This window comes from Pelophylax lessonae, assembly GCF_965119305.1.
Source record: "Pelophylax lessonae genome assembly, chromosome: 4".
In the NCBI taxonomy this organism is placed as follows: Eukaryota; Metazoa; Chordata; class Amphibia; order Anura; family Ranidae; genus Pelophylax; species Pelophylax lessonae.
This window is the reverse complement of record NC_138771.1, coordinates 634,228,581-634,250,530: the sequence shown is the minus strand read 5'-3', so window position 1 is coordinate 634,250,530 and position 21,950 is coordinate 634,228,581. Positions and strand designations below refer to the sequence as shown.

Below are 21,950 nucleotides of genomic sequence, written 5' to 3'. Positions count from 1 at the left end.
ATAGTTAGAGCCCAACTTCAGTATACAGCTTTATTATTAAAAAAAAAAAACAATTTTCAGTTATGAAAAAAAAAAAAAGTTCAGGCTACAATACTTACCTTCAATGTGCGGCTGTCCGCTGACATCCGATTTGCATTATTTCCTATCAGTTTTGTTTTTTGGAACGGAAGAGAACCCTATTTTCCTTTCCGTTTAAAAAAAACGGAACAGACGCAAAAACGGATGTCAGCGGTGTCATCCGCAATCCCATTGACATACATTATGTCCGTTTATCATTCGCAAACGGATGGGATGATAAACGGACATAGGGGCCGGATGACACAAGTGTCATCCGTGTCCGTAAAAAAAAAAAAAAAAGTGCCGGAGCGGATCAAAAAACGGTCCGCCCCGTGTGAAAGGACCCTTAGTGATTAAATACCACCAAAAGAAAGCTCTATTTGTTTGAAAAAAATTGCACTATGAACAAGGATTTTGTCCCCGTTCACACTGGGCAACCTGTGAGGCGACCTGGTCGCCTGACAGGTCGCCGTAGGTCGCCTTCCATAGAGAAGCTGCGGACCCGTTCTAATAGGAGCGACACAAGTCGCTCCGACTTAGAAAAAGGGTCCGGAGCTTCTTTGGGGCGACCCGGAGCGACCGTCATAGACTTCAATGTTATGAAGTCCTCGGAGGTCGCCCCGGGAAGTCGGATCACCCCAGTGTGAACGGGGCCTTAGCGGTTGTGATATATAACGTCTTTATAAATAAAACCAAATTTCATAAACAAATATATTGCTTTTTGACAAGCAGAAGTACAACTTGAAAATATAAAAAAACAAACAAAAAACTGTAAACTCTACGGCTGTAATGTCATTGCACATATTACCTGAATATATTACCAACATTAAATACAGTCAGGTCCATAAATATTGGGACATCGACACAATTCGAATCTTTTTGGCTCTATACACCAGTGTTAATTTTGGCAGCAAATTTCAATTTAGTTTTAGTCTTAGTCTTAGGACTAAAATGGCATTTTAGTTTTAGTCCCATTTTAGTCTTCTGCAAGTGTTTTAGTTTTAGTCGTATTTAGTCGACTAAAACTCCAGTATATTTTAGTCGACTAAAACGCCCTACATTTTAGTCGACTAAAACGCCCTACATTTTAGTCGACTAAAACTCATTTTAGTCATCTATAATCAAATGGGTGTAGTTCAATTGTAATTTGTAATGCATTATTTAAGCATTTCTCTACAATTTCCAAACTCATTATATACTACTGCTGGTCCTGGAGTGAAAAATCTAATATGTTATTATTTATGCTTTAAGCATGCACCAGTGTTAATTTTTGGCAGCAAATTTCGATTTAGTTTTAGTTATAGTCTTTTGACTAAAATGCCATTTTAGTTTTAGTCATATTTTAGTCTTAAGACTAAAATGCCATTTTAGTTTTAGTCGTATTTTAGTCATCTGAATTGTGTTAGTCGACGAAAACGTTTTAGTCGGTTTTAGTAGACGAAATTAACACTGCTATACACCACCACAATGGATTTGAAATGAAACAAACAAGATGTGCTTTAACTGCAGACTTTCAGCTTTAATTTGAGGGTATTTACATCCCATTCAGGTGAACGGCGTAGGAATTACAACAGTTTGTATATGTGCCTCCCACTTTTTAAGGGACCAAAAGTAATGGGACAATTGGCTGCTCAGCTGTTCCATGGCCAGGTGTGTGTTATTCCCTCATTATCCCATTTACAAGGAGCAGATAAAAGGTCCAGAGTTCATTTCAAGTGTGCTATTTGCATTTGGAATCTGTTGCTGTCAACTCTCAATATGAGATCCAAAGAACTGTCACTATCAATGAAGCAAGCCATCATTAGGCTGAAAAAACAAAACAAACCCAACAGAGAGATAGCAAAAACATTAGGTGTGGCCAAATCAACTGTTTGGAACATCCTTAAAAAGAAAGAACGCACCGGTGAGCTCAGCAACACCAAAAGACACGGAAGACCACGGAAAACAACTGTGGTGGATGACCGAAGAATTCTTTCCCTGGTGAAGAAAACACCCTTCACATCAGTTGGCCAGATCAAGAACACTCTCCAGGAGGTACAGTAGGTGTATGTGTGTCAAAGTCAACAATCAAGAGAAGACTTCACCAGAGTGAATACAGAGGGTTCACCACAAGATGTAAACCTGATAAAATTGGCAGCACTCCAGGTTGAGTCAAAATCCAGATTTATTGAATGGACATACAAATATAACAATCATGACAAGGTAGACGCGTTTCACACACGTTTACATTAGTAATGATTAAGCACACAGTCAGTGTGTGAAACGCGTCTACCTTGTCACGATTGTCATATTTGGATGTCCAGTCAATGAATCTGGATTTTGACTCAACCTGGAGTGCTGCCAATTCCTTTTCTTTTATCAAGTTTTCACGGAGGCGAGCCGGGGCATGCACCGGTGTGAGTCATCAGGCAATTACACCACCTTGAGCAGTGAGTCCTTGTCTGTTCAATTACAAGATGTAAACCATTGGTGAGCCTCAAAAACAGGAAGGTCAGATTAGAGTTTGCCAAACAACATCTAAAAAAGCCTTCACAGTTCTGGAACAACATCCTATGGACAGATGAGTCCAAGATCAACTTGTACCAGAGTGATGGGAAGAGAAGAGTATGGAGAAGGAAAGGAACTGCTCATGATCCAAAGCATACCACCTCATCAGTGAAGCATGGTGGTGGTGTCATGGCGTGGGCATGTATGGCTGCCAATGGAACTGGTTCTCTTGTATTTATTGATGATGTGACTGCTGACAAAAGCAGCAGGATGAATTCTGAAGTGTTTCGGGCAATATTATCTGCTCATATTCAGCCAAATGCTTCAGAACTCATTGGACGGCGCTTCACAGTGCAGATGGACAATGACCCGAAGCATACTGCGAAAGCAACCAAAGAGTTTTTTAAGGGAAAGAAGTGGAATGTTATGCAATGGCCAAGTCAATCACCTGACCTGAATCCGGTTGAGCATGCATTTCACTTGCTGAAGACAAAACTGAAGGGAAAATACCCCAAGAACAAGCAGGAACTTAAGACAGTTGCAGTAGAGGCCTGGCAGAGCATCACCAGGGATGAAACCCAGCGTCTGGTGATGTCTATGCGTTCCAGACTTCAGGCTGTAATTGACTGCAAAGGATTTGCAACCAAGTATTAAAAAGAGAAAGTTTGATTTATGATTGTTAATCTGTCCCATTACTTTTGGGAGGCACATATACAAACTGTTGTAATTCCTACTCCGTTCACCTGATTTGGATGTAAATACCCTCAAATTAAAGCTCAAAGTCTGCAGTTAAAGCACCCATGTGATCTGATTCTGGTGTGGACCGAAAAAAGGGTCCTGTGCCTGTTGTGTCCGAATTCGATGCAAATTCAGCCATACAATCTGTATGGCTGATTTCGCATCACACAGACATGGCATGTAATCTGCAGAGCTGTGCGCTCCGAATCACATGCAATGTCTGTCATTGCATATATCTGAACGGGCACTTAGTCTACGAAATTAACACTGGCACACACCCCAATACCAGCGTAGGGCATCTAAGTGTATGTAAACATAAATGGCGCTACACATCAGAGTGAGACCAATAATTCTAGGGCCACAATTCACAGTTAACTCTAAATTGATAACCAGTGAAGTCTTTCAATTCATCCCCTATGGAGAAATTCACGTACCGTAGTTTTTTTGTGATTTCACAGGCATGTGCAATTTTATTACTCGGCATGTTTGGTATCTATATACTTGACCCAATGGGGCTTCTTTTCTAAAATCGGAGAGGGCAAAATCTGGTGCAGCTCTGCATAGAAACCAATCAGCTTTCAGGTTTTAGCCCCCAATCACATCAGGGCGATTTGACATGTCAAATCACATGCAAAATCGCAGCCTATTGCCGGCAACAGCACCATCCAAATCTGTGGGATGCCGACTTTGTGGCACCGATTTTAGTTGAACTCGCACGATTTTAAATTCACCTCCAATGTGAACATACCCTTACTTTCACAGATTAATAGAACAAGCTGAAATTAGAAGCTGATTGGCTACCATGCACAGCTGCACCAGTTTTAACCCTCGTTCACATCGACTGCGGCTTTGAAATCAAGCAACTTCATCTGAAATTGCACGATTTTAAAGTCGCATCTCAGTGTGATTTTGGGTGAAATTTGGAAGACATCTGTGCGGCTTCATGCACAGATGTCTATTTAAAGCGTAACTCCACTTTTGTTAAGAAAAAAGCATCTGTGTACATTGCAAGGATTATAACAAACTGTGTTGCAGATTCCTACTTTTTGTTATTCTGAAGAAATCTCTGTTTGTTCCTCTGTGCTGAGTGGGTCCAATGGGAGTGGTTTCATAATTATCAATCAGCTGTGGCACCTGCAGGGCACTAATGAGGAAAGCTGCTGGGCCTGTTTCCATTTAGACCAGGGATTCCCAAACTTTGGCCCTCCAGTTGTTCAGGAACTACAATTACCATAATGCCTAGTCATGTATTGTATGTGAATGTCAGAGTTTTGCAATGCCTCATGGGATGTGTAGTTCTGCAACAGCTGGAGGGCCTTAGTTTGGGAATCTTTAGACATGTTCCTTGTGCTGTTACACCAATATGTAAGATATAATATTATGCATAGTTATGGTAATGTCTATATATTTGGTCATTATACTGCCATCTTGTGGTTATTTTGGTTGTTGCACTTTCCTTTCCCTTCAGTGTTTCCTCCTGCCCCCTCCCATTGATGATGTATTTCCTGTTCCTGTTTCTTTATGCTTGTGGGAATAGAGCTGGACACATCTGTCTAGGGCCCAGGGGTGTCCAAACTATGGCCCTCCAGCTGTTCAGGAACTACAATTCCCATCATGCCTAGTTAGGTCTATGAATGTCAGAGATTTACAATGCCTCATGGGAATTGTAGTTCCTGAACAGCTGAAGGACCAAAGTTTGGACACCCCTGGGGCCTTCATACAATCTGCTCGCATCCAGGAACACATTACCATGTTTTGACCTGCAGATACCATCCTTCAATCATCTGATACATTTTGTTGTCTGCTATACCTACTGTTTGCAATAAAACCTATGTGGATGGAAAGAAACAGTGTCTGGTGAGTTTAGCTATCTGATAATGATTGTCCGCGCTGATTGCCTGTGCTAATACAGGCCAAGAATAGGTCTCAGCAAGGGATAAGTCACTATTACAACAATTGGAGTCAGAATATTCCTATTGGGAATATCTCACCAAAATGAAATTTTTGTTGCAGGGGACTCCAGAAATCTGACTTGTACCTTAGTGCAGACTTCTGGGAAAATTGGTGAGCCAATCATACAAGCAGAGGTGTGGTCAGTATACATTCTGAGTACAGAACAGCTCCAGGTGGCCATATTGTACTGCATTTTCAGAAAATTACAGATTTTCTGCAGATTGAAAAGGAAAGGTAATTTTTTATTAACATTTAATTACAATATGATTTGTGTCACAATTGTATACGCTATATTATTTATTCTTTATATCCGAAAGTGGAGTTACCCTTTAATTCTCACCTAAAATCACCAAAAGTAGTGCGCAAAGTTGGTGTTGCACCGATTTGAACAGTGCCATTGCCGGCAATAGGGTGCGACTTGCCATGCAATTTGACCTGTCAAATCGATCCAATGTCAACGGGGGCTTAGTAAATCCCCACCAAAAAACTGGGTATAATAACTGGGTTTGTACTGAAATTCTTTTTAGTGTATTTTTTCCTGCAAAATATGTGTTTGATAAATAGCTGTATCAAGCAACATATAAACTTGCAACGGTCCCACACTGTCCCCACCAGTGCTGCTAATCGGTGCCACCTACCAGTGCCTATCAGTACTGCTAATCAGTGCCACCTACCAGTGCCCATCAGTACTGCTTATCAGTGCCACCTACCAGTGCCCATCAGTACTGCTAATCAGTGCCACCTACCAGTGCCTATCAGTACTGCTAATCAGTGCCACCTACCAGTGCCTATCAGTACTGCTAATCAGTGCCACCTACCAGTGCCCATCAGTACTGCTAATCAGTGCCACCTACCAGTGCCTATCAGTACTGCTAATCAGTGCCACCTACCAGTGCCCATCAGTACTGCTAATCAGTGCCACCTACCTGTGCCTATCAGTACTGCTAATCAGTGCCACCTACCAGTGCCCATCAGTACTGCTAATCACTGCCCACCAGTGCCTACCTTTTGTTCTCCAGGATCTCTGCTTTCAGAAGAAAACATAATTCTGTTGCAGTTTAAAGTCATTTCTAATGCATGTGAACATTTTTACAATTGCCTCAGTAGACAAGTTGTTAAGGTCTGTAAACAGTTTCTGTTTCTCAGCAGAGCAGCTAAGAATAGATAAACACATGAAAAGGAGCCTACAGCTCCACCTGCAGGCTGGAAATGAAATATCAATGTGCAGTATAAATTATTTTTTATAGCCCTAAACATATTAAAAAAAGAAACACTAAACATTCTCTATATATTGACCAGTGTGGTGCATATTAGAAAAAAAAAAAGAGAGGTAACCTCACCTGTAGGGATCCGAGAAGGGCCAGGTCTGATAGGAACTGGTCCAGTTTCAGCTTTTCTTCATCCTACAGCAGCACAAACATATATTATTTGGTAAAAGGAAAATGATACACATTATCCAAGGATACTAAGCAACCCAAAATACTGGAGAAAAATAAAAGATTTGGACGGAGCTTTGTTTCTGACAGCCAGACACTATCGGCGTCCCATCACCACATATTAGACACAATTCACGAAGCTACTCACAAGGATGAGGATCTTTATTTCCAGCCTGTGCCTGTGACTGCAGTTTTCAAATCTCATTGGAAAATAACCGCCACTTTTTAAAAATGAGGATCCTTATCCTGGGGTTTTTAGCTTTGTGAATTAAACCAAATGTATAATATTTTCACATTTGTCTTTAGACAAAAACAATTAAAAAGTGTTATTGTTTAAAAAGTTGTGTTCCTATATATAGTTTGTAATCTTTATTTTACATAAGATCGGGTATTTTTGGTCAAGCTCTGCTTTCTGCTTCGTAATGCAACACAGTGATTTTGCTTTACTGCTTCTTCTCACAGTGGAAGTCTGAGTCAGCTGAAAACAATACACTCCATGTGCGGCTGAAATGTCAGTATTTAACCACTTCACCCCTGCGCAACAGCCTAAAGACGGCTACAGTGCGGGCCTAACATGCCGGGAGGATGTAACTGAACGCCCTTCGGGTTCTCGTGTTTCCCACGCGCCCCCTGAGGCTGATCACGATCCCGGTCCTTTACCACGTGATCAGCTGTCAGCCAATGACTGCTGATCACGTGATGTAAACAGAAGCCGGTCATCTGCTTTTTTTTTTTTTTTTCCTGTAAAAGGGACATCTGTCCAACACTGTCCCCACCAGTGCTGCTAATCAGTTCCCATCAGTGAAATCTATTAGTGCCCATCAGTGCCACCTATCAGTGCAGCCTCATCAGTGCCTCCTGATCAGTGCCACCTATCAGTGCAGCCCCATCAGTGCCCGCTAGTGCCAACTTATCAGTCCCCACCAGTGCCACCTATCAGTGCAGCCTCATCAGTGCCTCCTGATCAGTGCCCACCAGTGCTGCCTTATCAGTGCCCACCAGTCACTCCTAATCAGTGCCCACCATTCACGCCTCATCAGTGCCACCTATAAGTGCCTATCAGTGCCACCTTTCAGTGGCTATCAGTGCCACCTATCAGTGCTCATTCATGCAGCCTCATCGGCGTGCATCAGTGAAGGAGGAAAAATGACCTGTTTAAAAAAATGTTATAACAAACTATGAAAACCGTTTTCTTTTTTTCAAAATCTTCCATCTTTTTTTTTGTTTGTGTAGCAAAAAATAAAAAGCCCAGTGGTAATTAAACACCACCAAAGAAAGCTCTATTTGTGTGAAAAAAAATGACATAAATTTCATATGGGTACAGTGTAGCATGACTACGCAATTGTCATTCAAAGTGCGACAGCGCTGTAAGCTGAAAAATGGCCTGGGCAGAAAGGGGGTATATGTGCCCAGTAAGCAAGTGGTTAAAGAAAAACAGAGCAATTGTAAGGAGTTCCCTCTAGTGGTTGATCTGCAACTACACTATATTACCAAAAGTATTGGGACGCCTGCCTTTACACAAACATGAACTTTAATGGCATCTCAGTCTTAGTCTGTAGGGTTCAATATTGAGTTGGCCCCACCCTTTGCAGCTATAACAGCTTCAACTCTTCTGGGAAGGCTGTCCACAAGGTTTAGGAGTGTGTCTATGGGAATGTTTGACCATTATTCCAGAAACGCATTTGTAAGGTCAGGCACTGATGTTGGACAGGAAGGCCTGGCTCGCAGTCTCTGCTCTAATTCATCCCAAAGGTGTTCTTTCGGGTTGAGGTGCCGGCCAGTCAAGTTCCTCCACCCCCAACACTGTAACCAGTTTTCTATCCATGTACAAACCCTATGGACCATGCCTACAGACCTCAGTTTATGAATAAAGCATCTATGGGGAACTGTATCAATTGCTTTTGCTAAATCCAGTACACCACATCCACCGGTCTTCCCTTATCTAAATGGCAGCTGACTTCCTCGTAGAATGTTAACAGATTGGTTTGGCAAGAACGACCTTTCATAAACCCATGCTGATTACTACTAAATGATACGCTTCATCAGCAAATTCTTGGGTATAGTCCCTTAGCATCCCCTCCAATAGTTTACATACTATCGTTGTTAGACTTGTCTGGAGCTCCTAGTTAAATGTTTCAGCCCTTTTTTTCTTTTTAAATGTCGGTAAGACTTTGGCTCTTCAATCAGCTAATATCATTTCGTTCCACTTTAACCACTTAAGCCCCGGAAGATTTTACCCCCTTCCTGACCAGGGCCTATTTTGCGATTCGGCACTGTGTGACTTTAACGGACAATTGTACGGTCGTGCGACGCTGTACCTAAACAAATTTGACGTCCTTTTTTTCCCACAAACAGAGCTTTCTTTTGGTGGTATTTGATCACCTGTGCGATTTTTTGATCATGCGCTATAAACAAAAAAATAGCGTCAATTTTGCAAAAATAACAATATTTTTCACATTTTTTTTTATATGAAATTCCCCCCAAACAAATGTAAAAATCTAAATTTTTTAACATTTTCGGCCGATTTGTTTTATGCTACATATTTTTGGTAAAAAAAAAAATCGCAATAAGCGTATTTTGATTGGTTTGCACAAAACTTATTACGTTTACTAAGGGAAAGATTTTTGTCATTTTTGGTGTTTTTTTTTTTAATGAGTAATGGCGGCGATCTGCGATTTTTTTTGCGGGACCGCGACATTGCGGCGGACAGATCGGACCCTTGACTGACATTTGACACTTTTGGGGTTACCAGTGACATTACTGCAGTAATCAGTGCTATACATATGCACTGTTACTGTAAAAATGACACTGGCAGTGAAGGAGTTAACTGTATTGGAGAGGAAGGGGTTAAGTGCGTCCTAGGGGCGTGTTTCTAACTGTGATTGGCTGTGGCTACTAGTGTAAGAACAGAGATCAACGGTCCTACATAGTAGAACCGTATGATCTCCATTCTTACACAGGGGAGACTGACAGGCGGCTGTGTTTACATTAGCCGCCTGCCTTTCTCCCGCTCTAACGGACAATCGTGAGTGCCCAGCAGACATCGGGTCCGCTGGGCACACGCGCGGGGGGGGGGGGGGGGGGAATCCGTGACCGTGCGGGAGCGCGCCTCCGGCGGCGCGCACTCACTCCCTAGAGCCTCACAGGCTAGCGACGTAGCCCTACGTTGCTTTGCCTGTGAGGGGCTGACTGCCGACGTAAATAGTCGTGCGGCGGTCGGCAAGCGGTTAAATAGTTCATTTTGGACCAAGTTGCTCCAAACGAACTTCAATAACAGTTGCAGCAACTCCATGCGCTGCATAAGCTGCCTGAAGCCTCAGCTATGTATATACAGTATACAACACTGTGTACCAGAAGAGAGATAACACCTTTCAATCCCACTCTCAGAAAAATTAGTCTGGTTGAGCACCACCAAGCCATTCAGAGGGAGCTTTGTATTCTTTTAATAACTAAAAGGCTTCCTCTGATTGTGATGTCTTCTGCGCTTCTCTCTGCCTCAGCCAGTCAGAGGAAGCTTTTTATACTGGATTATTGCTCTTTCACATGAAAAGCCCAGCTCCGCACACAAGAGATCCTCAAAAACTGTTTTATTGAAGTTCTGTATTAACTTACATAGTTACATAGTAGGTGAGGTTGAATAAAGACAATAGTCCATCCAGTTCAACCTGTGTAGGTGTGTGTGACTGTAATCATCTAACATAGCCCTTAATCTCCTGATCCTTGAGATGTAAGTCTAAGAGTCTTTTGAAAGTCACCATACTACCCGCAGAAACCACCTCTTGTGGTAGACAATTCCACAATCTTGTAGCCCTAACAGTAAAGAACCCTCCTCGTTGCCTGAGGTTAAAACGCTTCTCCCCTAATCGCATTGTATGCCCCCGAGTCCTCATGCAATTCCTTCGAATTAACAGCTTTTTTTCTAAGCTGAGATCCCCATTAAGATATTTATAAATTGCTATCATGTCCCCCCTCAGACGTCTCTTCTCCAGGGAAAATAAATCGAGCGATTGCAGCCGCTCTTCATAGTTAAGGTCCTCCAACCCCCTAATCAGTTTAGTTGCCCTTCTCTGGACTCTCTCCAGTTCCAACACATCCCTCCTGAGGACTGGCGACCAGAACTGGACAGAATACTCCAGATGCGGTCGGACCAGAGTTTTATAAAGTGGAAGGATTATAGTCTTATCTCTGGAATACATCCCTTTCTTTATGCATGCTAATAATCTGTTGGCTTTGGCAGCTGCCGCTTGACATTGCATGCTGTTGCCTAATCTATCATCAACCAAGACTCCCAGATCTTTCTCCATTTTTGATTCCCCCAAGGGTTCCCCTCCTAACGTGTATTGTGTTTTTATGTTTTTAGTCCCCAAGTGCAAAACCTTACACTTCTCCACGTTAAACCTCATTTGCCATGTCGTTGCCCACTCCGTAATTTTGTCCAGGTCATTCTGTAGGATATCTGCTTCATGCTGTGCAGTTATTGCCCTGCCCAATTTTGTGTCATCTGCAAAAACTGATAACGAACTACTGATCCCGTCAGTACATGCAAAGTGCAGAAATGTGCTACAAAATGTACAAAAAGACATTTTTACTAACATTTTTGGAGCCTCAAAGGACACCTGTCACCTCTAGGTCTTGCCCCAAGCCCTGTCATTTTGAGAAAGTTGGGGATGCCCCTACAACCATTGGTGAAAAGGTCTCTTTTTGCACTCACTGGCACGTTTTTGGCAGTCCGGATTTTAAAATGGAACCCCAATAAATTGTTTTTAAGGTTCACGCATGTGCCGTGCTGGTTTTTTATGCAGATTCAACAGTCTTTATTGGGGTCTGTGTCCCTGCTGGGGATATTCACCCTTTTTATTCATCCTGGTAGTGACCATTGGCCACCAAGAAAGCTGGTGGGAGATAACAGGAATAGAAGGGACATCTCCCAATGCAAACACCAAAATTGCTTCTACTACATAGAAACAAGCCAGCTGTCAAATGTTTGAAAACTATTGCAGATGTAGGTTTTAACCCTTCAATTGCAATGATATGGTAGTCTAAGATGTACAGCAAGGGTAACAGTAGCTCCCATATTAATACTCTAGACAGTGTTTCTCAACTCCGGTCCTCGGGGCCCACTAACAGGCCAGGTTTGCAAGAAAACTGAAATACATCACAGGTGCTATCATTTGCTGCTCAGTGATTGCAGTATTCTAGTCTGCATCTTCCCAAGGTAATACTTAAAATCTGGCCTGTTAGTGGGCCCTGAGGACCAGCATTGAGAAACACTGCTCTATGATCCCTTTAGCAGCACAGGCCACATTAGGCAGTGGCATCAACATGTGCTGTTGGCCTCCCTGCTGTTGGCCTAACGTGCATTGGCTCACCAATTCTTCATTCTTTAAGGCTTAAAGATCATTACCTCCAGCATTGAGGGCTGAACAGAAAGATCTGTAAGGCAAATTACAGCTTAGAAAAATTAAGCGAACGTGGTTTAAAATGACATGCACAGGACACTCACTCTGTAGCTCTTCATGGTGACGTCACCATCGATGGTCACAGGGAGTCAGAGGAGACCTTGCACATTTCTGTATTACCACCATCTGGTTGTCTTTGTCCATCCATCCATTGATATATAGTGGTGCCTGCTGCTTCCATTCACCACTCTGCAGCTGCTCGGCCTGCAGCCCCTCCCTGGCTGCAGAACTCCCCCCACCCCCTTCCAGACTAAACCTGGTGACAGTGACAACAGATGACAAAGGTTTCTACATGGGAGAAATACAACGCCAACTATCCAAGCTCTATAGAGCCTGTACAGGAATGAATTGGTCAGAGTATATTGAAGGCCAGAGGACAAGGCAGACCCTTGAAGAAAATCATCCAATGTAGTCACCAAATTAAAGGCAGAGAGGGATTAAAGACAGAGGACCTAACGATCCATTATCTCCAGTAAAGTAGTCTGGTAACCCGTAACTATCTTACTCAATATAGGTGTGTGTTTCCCTCCCCCCTCCATTTATATTTTATATCATTTTCCTGCATGTGCTTTTATTCATATTTTTCTCCTCTTTATGTGCAGGCCAAGCTGTTAGGACAAACTAGAATAGCCTGTTGGGAATGCTCAGCCTTTATTCATCTCGGCCACAATCCCCCTCCACCAGAAAAAAAAAAAAATTATATATATATATATATATATATAAATCGGTTGTAACTGCTTAAACAGTTAAATTGTTACATCCATCTAAAACTACATAGTCCAAGGACACCTTAGAAAGAATGTAAATTTTTTTGCAAAAACAGAATTTCAGGGGGGGGGGGAAATAAATGTCACTTTTTACTTACAGTGGTTGCTTGCTTTTTGTTTGGGAGGGGGGGAGGGGAGATGCAGTCTGGATTGTCAAGTTAATTTCAGCACAGTGGGTTAGTGGTTAGCACTGGGGGTGGTCCTTAGCTCAAATCCCAGCCAAGACACACCGCATGTTCAAGGTGTTTGTATGGTTTTCCTCTACAACAGAGTCTCTAAGTGTCGATTCACACTACCGCGACTTGTCAGCCTGACAAGTCGTGGTCCATTGCGGTCCATGCAGTGCTACAAGACCTGTTCTAATAGGAGCGACACAAGTCGCTCCAACTTAGAAAAAGGTTCCTGTACTACTTCGGGGCGACCTCGGAGCGACTTGCATAGACATTCATTGTATGAAGTCCGTGCAAGTTGCGCCGCAGTCGCGGTGCACACGACATTACAGGTCGCCCCCGAAGTCGGAGCGACCTAGTGTGAACCGGCACTAAAAACTTTGGCCCTTCAGTTGTTGGGAGCTACGATTTCCATCGTGCCGATCCATGTCTGTGAATGTCAGAGTTTTACAATGCCTCATAGGATGTGTAGTTCCACAACAGCTGAAGGGCCGTAATTTTGGAGAGTCCTACATACAAACTCTGGTTTCTTCCCAATCATGGCACAACCTGCCTTGGGTTTGCATGTTCTCCCTTATGCTGGTGGGGGATTTCCTCTGGGTACGTCAGATTCCTTCCAAACACTTCTAAAGGCATGTTTGTTAATTATTAAAAGGAAACAGGTGGGCAGGCGCTTAGTTATAGGTGATATTAAATATCTGCTGCCTCTTGAGTTTTAAATGTGAAGGGTTTAAGGACACTGATAAATGTTGACTATTGAATAACTTAAACTAAGGTGTATCAAATAGTGTGAAAAGAATCATATACTCATTAAAATGCTAATACAAAGATGTGCTACAATATTTTGCCATGTATATTGTGATTATATTTAATGGTTTGGTGACCAAATTTATAGCACATGGTTGTATTTATATTAGCATTTTATTGAGTATATGGTGCTTTTCACACTATTATTTGATACACATTGGTTTCAATTATTCAATAGTCAACATTTATCAGTGCCCTTAAACGCTTCACATTCATATGTTTGTTAATTAGCTCAGGTCTAAACTGGCCTTCAGCCAACCATAGGCGGTTTGATTCTCAGCCGGTTCAGCAGGGGTGGTGGAGATTCAAGTCATTATGGGGCAAATGGGATTTTTCATGCTATAGCCACTATACATAAAATACATTTCAGTTAAAAAAAAAGCCTTTAGAACCACTTTATTTGAACAAGATGAAGTGAGAAGCCGATTGGAGAGCGGTACACAGGAGCCAGTTTTAGAAAAACCCCACTGTTGGAATAAAGCAAGAGTGAAAATTGCTCAATGACTGCCTTTAGTATATAAGGCAGGGACTAATGTATATGTACAGTAATGCATGCATTTTAGTGTTTGAAGTCTTTCCTAGGAAAGTGAGCCAATTACCTCTTACCATGCAACCGTGGGGGGGGGGGGCACGCAGTGACCCACCTACAGATAAGAGTAGATGAACACTTGGGTTTCCAGGATTTACACAACTTAACGCAGGATTAACATTTTCCAATAAGTGTGGGTGAATATTGTACATTGCCATCAGCTTGCTTCGGTCATTCCCAACCAAAGATGTGTTCACAATGGTTAAAGTAGCACAGACAAGAAGTTGTGCTAGAGGGGAATGGGAGGCATTGTGTCAAAAAAAACTGAACTCAACTCTTGCATCATCATACTCCAACAGATATAAAAGCTTTCAGTTCCTATCCCATTAAATAGATGCTAGCTTAACTGCCCAAGACTAGTAGTACTCGTGAACCCATGCACTTCCTAGAGCTCGGCTCTATAGAAATGTGACCAAAAAAACCCCAGAATTCACAGGATATTTTTATGCACCTAAAATATTACTCAGAAGTCTCAAGTTTACGTAAACCCAACCAATGAGGCAGAGACACACTGAGGCCTAACAGGGAAGCTACAGACATTGACAAGACCCTGCTGCATGAAAATCTGAGTGGTGGGGATTTTTTGATTAGGTCTTGGAAATATTTCAGGTCTGGAGAAGAGATAAGCTATCGGTTTAAAACCCTGGTTCACATTGGAGTGTTTTGACAGGTCAAAATGCATGTTAAGTCACAGCCTGTTGTCAGCAATGGCACCATTCCTCAGAATTAGTTTCTGCATCTTCAATAAACCTCTGTGCATGAAGCCCCATAGATATCTTCCAAATAGCACTGACCTGCCATTTCAAGTGACGTAGCATCAATGTGAACCAGGGCTAAATCTAATGGCTCCACTGGGGAAAAGCAGGCACTTAACCACTTGCCGCCCGACTATATACGGCAGCAGTCAGCCCCTCACAGGCAAAGTGACATATGGGTACGTCACTAGCCTGTGAGGCTCTAGGGAGCGGGCTCACGGACCCCCCGCACACGAGTGAGCGGTGGACCCAATGTCCGCCACTCTCGCGATCCTCCGGTACAGCGGGAGAAAGGCTGGCGGCTAGTGTAAACAAAGCCGCCTGTCATTCTCCCCTGTGTAACAGCACAGATCATACGGTCCTGCTATGTAGGACCGTTGATCTCAGCTGTTACACACAGCCACATCCAATCACACCCCTAGAAACACACTTAACCCCTCCCTCAAATAAAGTTAGCCCCTTCACTGCCATTTTTACAGTAACAGTGCAAATGTATAGCACTGATTACTGTAGTAATATCACTGGTAACCCCAAAAGGGTCAGTCAAGGGTCCAATCTGTCCGCCGCAATGTCGCAGCACCGAAAAAAGCTGTTTGTTGGGGAAAAAAGGACGCCAAATTCGTTTAGATACAGCGTCGCACGACCGCGCAATTGTCCGTTAAAGTCACGCAGTGCCAAATTGCAAAATACCCCCTGGTCAAGAAGGGGGTAAAATCTTCCGGGGCTTAAGTGGTTAAGCCCCGGAGGATTTGGCTGCTAAAAGACCAGGGGGTATTTTGCGATTCGGCACTGCGTGACTTTAACGGACAATTGCGCGGTCGTGCGACGCTGTACCAAACGAATTTGACATCATTTTTTTCCCACAAAGCGCTTTCTTTGTGATATTTGATCACCTGTGCGATTTTTTTGATCACACGCTATAAACAAAAAGCGTCAATTTTGCAAAAATAACAATTTCACATTTTTTTTTATATGAAATTCCCCCCCAAAAAAAAGTAAAAATCAAAATTTAACATTTTCGGCCAATTTGTTTTATGCTACATATGTTTGGAAAAAAAAAAAAAAAAAAACACGCAAAAAGCGTATTTTGATAGCAAAAGTTATCGCGTTTATTAACAAAGGGAAAGATTTGTCATTTTTGTTGTTTTTTTAATGCGTAATGGCGGCGATCTGCAATTTTTTTGTGGTACTGCAACGGACAGATCGGACCCTTGACTGACATTTGACACTTTTGGGGTTACCAGTGACATTTCTACAGTAATCAGTATATATATATATCTCTCTATATAGATATATAGATCTATGCACTGTTACTGTAAAATTACACTGGCAGTGAAGGGGATCACTTTATTTGAGAGGGAGGGGCTGTGTATGTCCCTAGGGGCGTGATTCTAACTGATTTGAGCTGTAGGAACACTGATCAACAGTCCTACATAGAACCGTATGATCGGTGTTTCTACACAGGGGAGAATAACAGGCAGCTTGTTTACACAAGCCGCCAGCCTCTCCCTCTCCCCCGACGATCGCAGAGTGACCGGCGGACATCGGGTCCGCCGGTCACACGCAGGGGGGGGGGGGTCCGGGAGCACGCCTCCGGCGGCGCTCGCTCCCCAGAGCCTCACAGGCTAGTGACGTTTATTTACGTCACTTTGCCTGTGAGGGGGCTGACCGCCGCAGTATATCTACTTGCGGCAGTCGGTTAAAGTCACGCAGTGCCGAATCGCAAAATAAGGCCTGGTCAGGAAGGGGGTAAAATCTTCCGGGGCTTAAGAAGCACAACTCTCTGTAGCCTTATTGCCTCAGCTCTTTTGGCAAGACTAACCTCTTGGTTGTCAGACCCCTGTGTACTGACTAAACATCAGATTTGATCATGAAAAAAAAAAAATGCAAGGACCCACCTAACTAGGTGTATTTTTGAGGTGGATCATTTAAAGGCAGAACCATAGTTACAAATAAGATAAGGTCTGTAGGTTTGAGTTGGCATGTAAAATTGAACAGGTAACCCAAGCCAGATAATAGCATTGGGAAGGGTTAACACCCCTTAACACTTGTTTGCTGTCTGTGCCCATGTACAGAAGATTTCATGCCACTGTCCGTGGCAGATTTTGAAAATGATGTTGTGAAACAAGGATTGGTAAAAAGCTTCAGTGAAGATCCCTTTTCCCATACATGTAAAATACAGGAGTGAATGCCCCTGCCTAAGGGGTAGATTCTCACTTCAGTTGGTCTCCCTCCATTTGTAATTATGAGTTGCATGCAAGTCGGAGGTTTGCACCACTCAATAGGTCAGCTCCAGCTGAGCCTAAAAAAAAAAAAAAAAAAAAAAAAAAAAAAAGGTAGTGCATCCTAGTCTTCCCCCTGGAGAGACCCATGTTGCCATCAGCAGCAAGAGAAATTTGTCATTCAACTCAAGTTACCAGAAAGTCATTCCAAAACCATGAATATGAAAGTACCCCCAGCTATAAGATCACAAAAACATTTGTAAGCTGTATTTGTGCGCAGCAAGACCTGGCCAAATTGCGTTACAGCTCATCCAAATCAGGTAGGCGATGCGAGGTTGGGGCTCCACACTGGTCACTCCGTTTCTCTACATCAGGCCCATGTGTTGGAGCTGGCTTGGTATACAGGGACACTTGTTGCCACAAGATTGGTGGTTCACAATGGTAGCGTCAACTGTACTCATTGGAAACAAATGGCCAAGTGTCTGCAAGCCTGTGTGAATAAACCTCCGGTGGCAAGAATCACCCAAGATCTCCATGCCATAGTATAGCCGTTTCTGCATACCAGGGACTTTTAACCCATTAGTGGCAGAAGTGAAAAGAATGCAGCAAAGATCCCAAACGAAACATCCCTAATCTGGCACCATCATGTGTGGCTGATGCTAGAAATCTTTACATCTGCTAAAGGTATGAAGACCACTGAGCAATAAGGTCTGCTGGCTTGACACTGATGCACTATATTGGAATGTGACAAGTACAAAATGAAACCGAGACAAAAGTTTAGAAAATATAGGTTTTATTTAATGTATAAAGAGGCGAATTGCAAGAAAGACTGCGCCAACTGTTAATGCCGCAATGACTCCAAGTCCAAGAGAGAGGACCCAACTCCACGTGGACCAAGACTTTCTTTCTGCTGTAAAATAGGAAGTCAGTTAGTGGAAAAAAAAAAAAAAAAAAAAAAAAAAAGGGGGGTTACCTCCTGAAGGGCCCATTACCCAACTCTAGCTTTAATATTGTACCCTGACCCAAAAAGACATGTACTGAGTGGATAAAAATGAACCTTTAAAATACAAGAGCTTGTTTTCAGATCAGTACTAGCAATTAAAGGCTAGCACCCACCCCCCTACACCTATATTTAGGTAAAGTATAATGGTGCTAATGCCCCCGGAACTTGGTATGGACAGAGCTGGAGGAACCTGGAATTGCACCCACAATCCACTGATCACAGGTGGTTACACAAAACCTTCACAGGCTCCAAAAAAGTACCCCTCCTGTTAGATTTGCATTTATGTTTAAGGGTCACTTTAACCTCTCACTTCAAGTTTACTCACCAAGAGGTTGATAGCCAACTTCGTTTTTAGAGCCTACTTTAACTGGACCAGCAGACACCACTTCAGAGAATGCCCTCTTTCCTGCATAAGAAAAATAAAATTAAATATTTCATAGTAACAATGCACCTATGCCACTGAACCAGATTAATTGAAGATATTGGCAACACTTACCAAAGACTCGCTCTGTGGTCTTGTCACACGTTTGAAAGCAGCCATCTGTGTGCTTGGGATCACACAGCGAGACCTGACAATGTATATACACCTAAAGTGAAGAGATTGAATTTGGCATTTAATGACTGGGAAGCAGAATGGTAAGCTTAGAGATGAAGAATAAAGCCAGTAATGCCTTTTACACACGCAACGATTGTTGGCCGTGATTTTGGCCAACGTCCGATTGTCGGCTTGTTAGTATGACGCTTCGGACAACTGACTTTTCGGCCGAACAAAATCTGGTGTGCATGCTATAAAATTTGTTGGCCGTCACCAGAACGGCCGATTGTTCTTCAGTCAGTACAGATTTCAGCAGACAAAAATGTGATGAGCAAGACGGCATGCTCAAGAGAAGAAAAAACACACGAAAAGTAAACCAGAACATGACATCACTTCTGCAGTTGGCCGACAAAATTAGTGTGCAGTCTAGAGCACATTTCAACCAACACAACACTGGACAAAAGTCGGCCAACAGTCGTTGCGTGTGTACGATGCATTAGTCTCCATGCAATGTCCTTTTGTCTGATAGAGCAACCCCCCTCAAAACAGCCTGTGTCAAATGTAGATTGTAAGATACCTCAAGATCTCGTCGGTGAGAGACTAGAGACCCCCTTACCTGTCCAGTGACCTCTCCATTGAGTTTGATGTGGAGTCGGGCAGAGTAGTCAGGAGAGCTATAGATTGTAGTTGCCAAGGTGTCAGCACCTCCTTTAGTGGCGCACCTGGAACAAGCCAAAGACATTTGTCAGGTATTGAAGTTGAATACTACATTCAGTAAGCCTGATTTGCTTGGAAAGCACAGAACAAGTTGGTTACTTGAGCAATATGTAGTATGTACTGTTCTTGTGGGAGATGTCCAAAAATTTCCATGATTTTTAGACATTGTAGCTGAATCCCAAACACCCCACCCACTTTTCAACCAAAGATTTAGGTGATCCAATATGGCTCCCCAGCAGAATGTTGTAGTCCAAATTTAATAGTGCCATCAACTTGCTGCGTGAGTTTTTAGCAGGATACCTTATGGTTCTAAAGGTAATACAGATTGCCCGACTGATGGCTATGGAATGGTCTGTTGCTGTAACAAGGCCAATAACTGCCTCAATGCATCTTTAGAACCCTTGCACTATATAGTTAGTGGGATATTTTCTCCCAATTGACAATACCAAGTTCAGCTACTAAGTGCAGATCCTTTGAAAATGTTGGCATTCTACGTACCCATGTACAACCAAGTTCCACCGAGAATGACCATCGTGGTTTGGGAAGGTTGTGGCCCAGCAGTCCTGTAGCAGTGACCCCAGAATTGTACTTGGCACATCGGCCTGGAGGTATAGGCTGTCTGCCTGTTGGACAGACACTGGGAAGTCTCCAGGATGGTAAAAGGAAGTATAGGCATCATCTAGAGATGAATGTCAAATAGAGGCATAAGGGTAAAAACATACATACTATCTATACAGTCTATATAGCAGCGTTTCTCAGCCAGGGTGCAAAGACTGAGGCCACCTTGCACTGGATCATAGACAGATCTCTTGATTGGGTGGTCTATGTGATCAGATCCTGTTAAGGTTATGGGGGCACATCTGGTTTGATGTGGGTGTGAATTGTCCCAGGCTTATCAATAGGAAACTAGTTTACATACATTTTAGACTGGGTTACCTCAGACTTAAAGACAGTTCGGTAGTCCATTTCCACAAGATCCAATTATGGAGAAGCAAGCACACTAGTCCACTGCTATCCTATGACATTAAAGTTTCACTGTATCAAATGCGTTGGTTCAAAAACGGCTATAAAATTGATACTGAAACCAAATCTGGTATTGGGGCTTATTATCCATTGTGTCAAGACAGCATAGCTTTAGCAGGGCTACCCTTTATTCAAACAAGGCTGCATAAAGCAGGCCATGGGCAAAACACAGAGCCTACAGACCCTCAACCAAGCAGCCACCAGTTTATGCTTACCCTTGGCAATCCTCAGTTCTGCCATGTGTGTTCTGGCTCTCCTGCGCAGCACTGATGGAATAAGAAAGCAACTGTTTGACATATGCATTACTACCTCCAAGTTCTCCCAACATTACATGCCCCACACAGCTATATACTACTGTCAAACCCTACTTGGTACTAGGGATAGACCGATTATCGGTGGCTGATCTACACTTTCCGATGTATCGGGCCTGGCTGATATTTTTGTGACGTCATTCTGCCTTCTTAAGCCGCCTTCCCTCAACTTGGACAGCCTCATCTGGAGGCGGGACTAGTCTCACAGCCATACACTCACCCACAGCAGCCTGGTACCAGCCACCCACCAGGTGCCAGCCATTAAGCATTCATAAAAACTAACATGTTCAGCACCAGATTGGTGTCAAAAAATTTTTTTTTTTTTTTTTTTAAAAATAAGAAGTCCATCCCTACTTGGTACCTGGCAAAGCATTTCAGGAGCAAACTGTCCTGGATTTTACTGTATTAAAGTAATGAGCCAATATTTCTATAGTGGTCAGATTAATACCCTGCTAGAATACCAGGCCCTACAATGATGCTGTCAGTTGAGCACAAGTTAATGTGTTTGTTTTTTACGATGAGGGCCCACACAATTTTCAGCCTAGTATTGTAAAATCTATGCAACATCACCTCTGCCTAGCAGTGTTGAAAGCTACCCAATATAGTGAACAATGAATGTTTAGCAGCCTATAGCAATCTAAAACATACGTAGACCTAGATCAAACCCACACATCCCAAGAATTCTAGCCTGTCCAAAGTTAAATTAAAAAAAAAAAAAAAAAACCACTAGAGGCCTAACAACTGTCTCTGGGACATCTTAAATTCCAACTGGATGTAAATTTTACCTTTAGTCTGATTTGACACAGCCAGGCCCATCATAAAAGGAACCGCCTCTTTCTGGGCACTCAACCAGAGAGTGTCCCTGATAGGGTAACGACAGCGTAGAGTCATCCTGTAATAGGAAAGGTTTGGTGCTTTATT

The 21,950-nt window shown here is 42.8% G+C and overlaps 2 protein-coding genes across 2 annotated transcripts in view; both read right to left on the bottom strand.

Annotated features, from left to right (window-relative positions):
- LOC309553451 (uncharacterized protein) overlaps positions 1 to 12,354 on the bottom strand; it is a 30,465-nt gene extending 18,111 nt beyond the window's left edge. The window contains exons 1-2 of the mRNA XM_082254660.1: positions 12,175 to 12,354; positions 6,576 to 6,638 (exon numbers count right to left, since the gene is read on the bottom strand). Of these exons, the coding sequence (XP_082110786.1) occupies positions 6,576 to 6,638; positions 12,175 to 12,189 (78 nt within the window). The 5' untranslated portion in view covers positions 12,190 to 12,354. The remainder of the gene's footprint in view (positions 1 to 6,575; positions 6,639 to 12,174) is intronic.
- A 5,883-nt stretch (positions 12,355 to 18,237) lies between these two features.
- The window catches only part of LOC309552887 (uncharacterized protein), a gene marked incomplete at both ends in the record, with an annotated part of 28,519 nt that continues 24,806 nt past the window's right edge, over positions 18,238 to 21,950 (bottom strand). Inside the window, 7 exon segments of the mRNA XM_082253798.1 lie at positions 18,238 to 18,350; positions 18,769 to 18,847; positions 18,935 to 19,030; positions 19,595 to 19,700; positions 20,194 to 20,374; positions 20,934 to 20,984; positions 21,815 to 21,921. Of these exon segments, the coding sequence (XP_082109924.1) occupies positions 18,238 to 18,350; positions 18,769 to 18,847; positions 18,935 to 19,030; positions 19,595 to 19,700; positions 20,194 to 20,374; positions 20,934 to 20,984; positions 21,815 to 21,921 (733 nt within the window).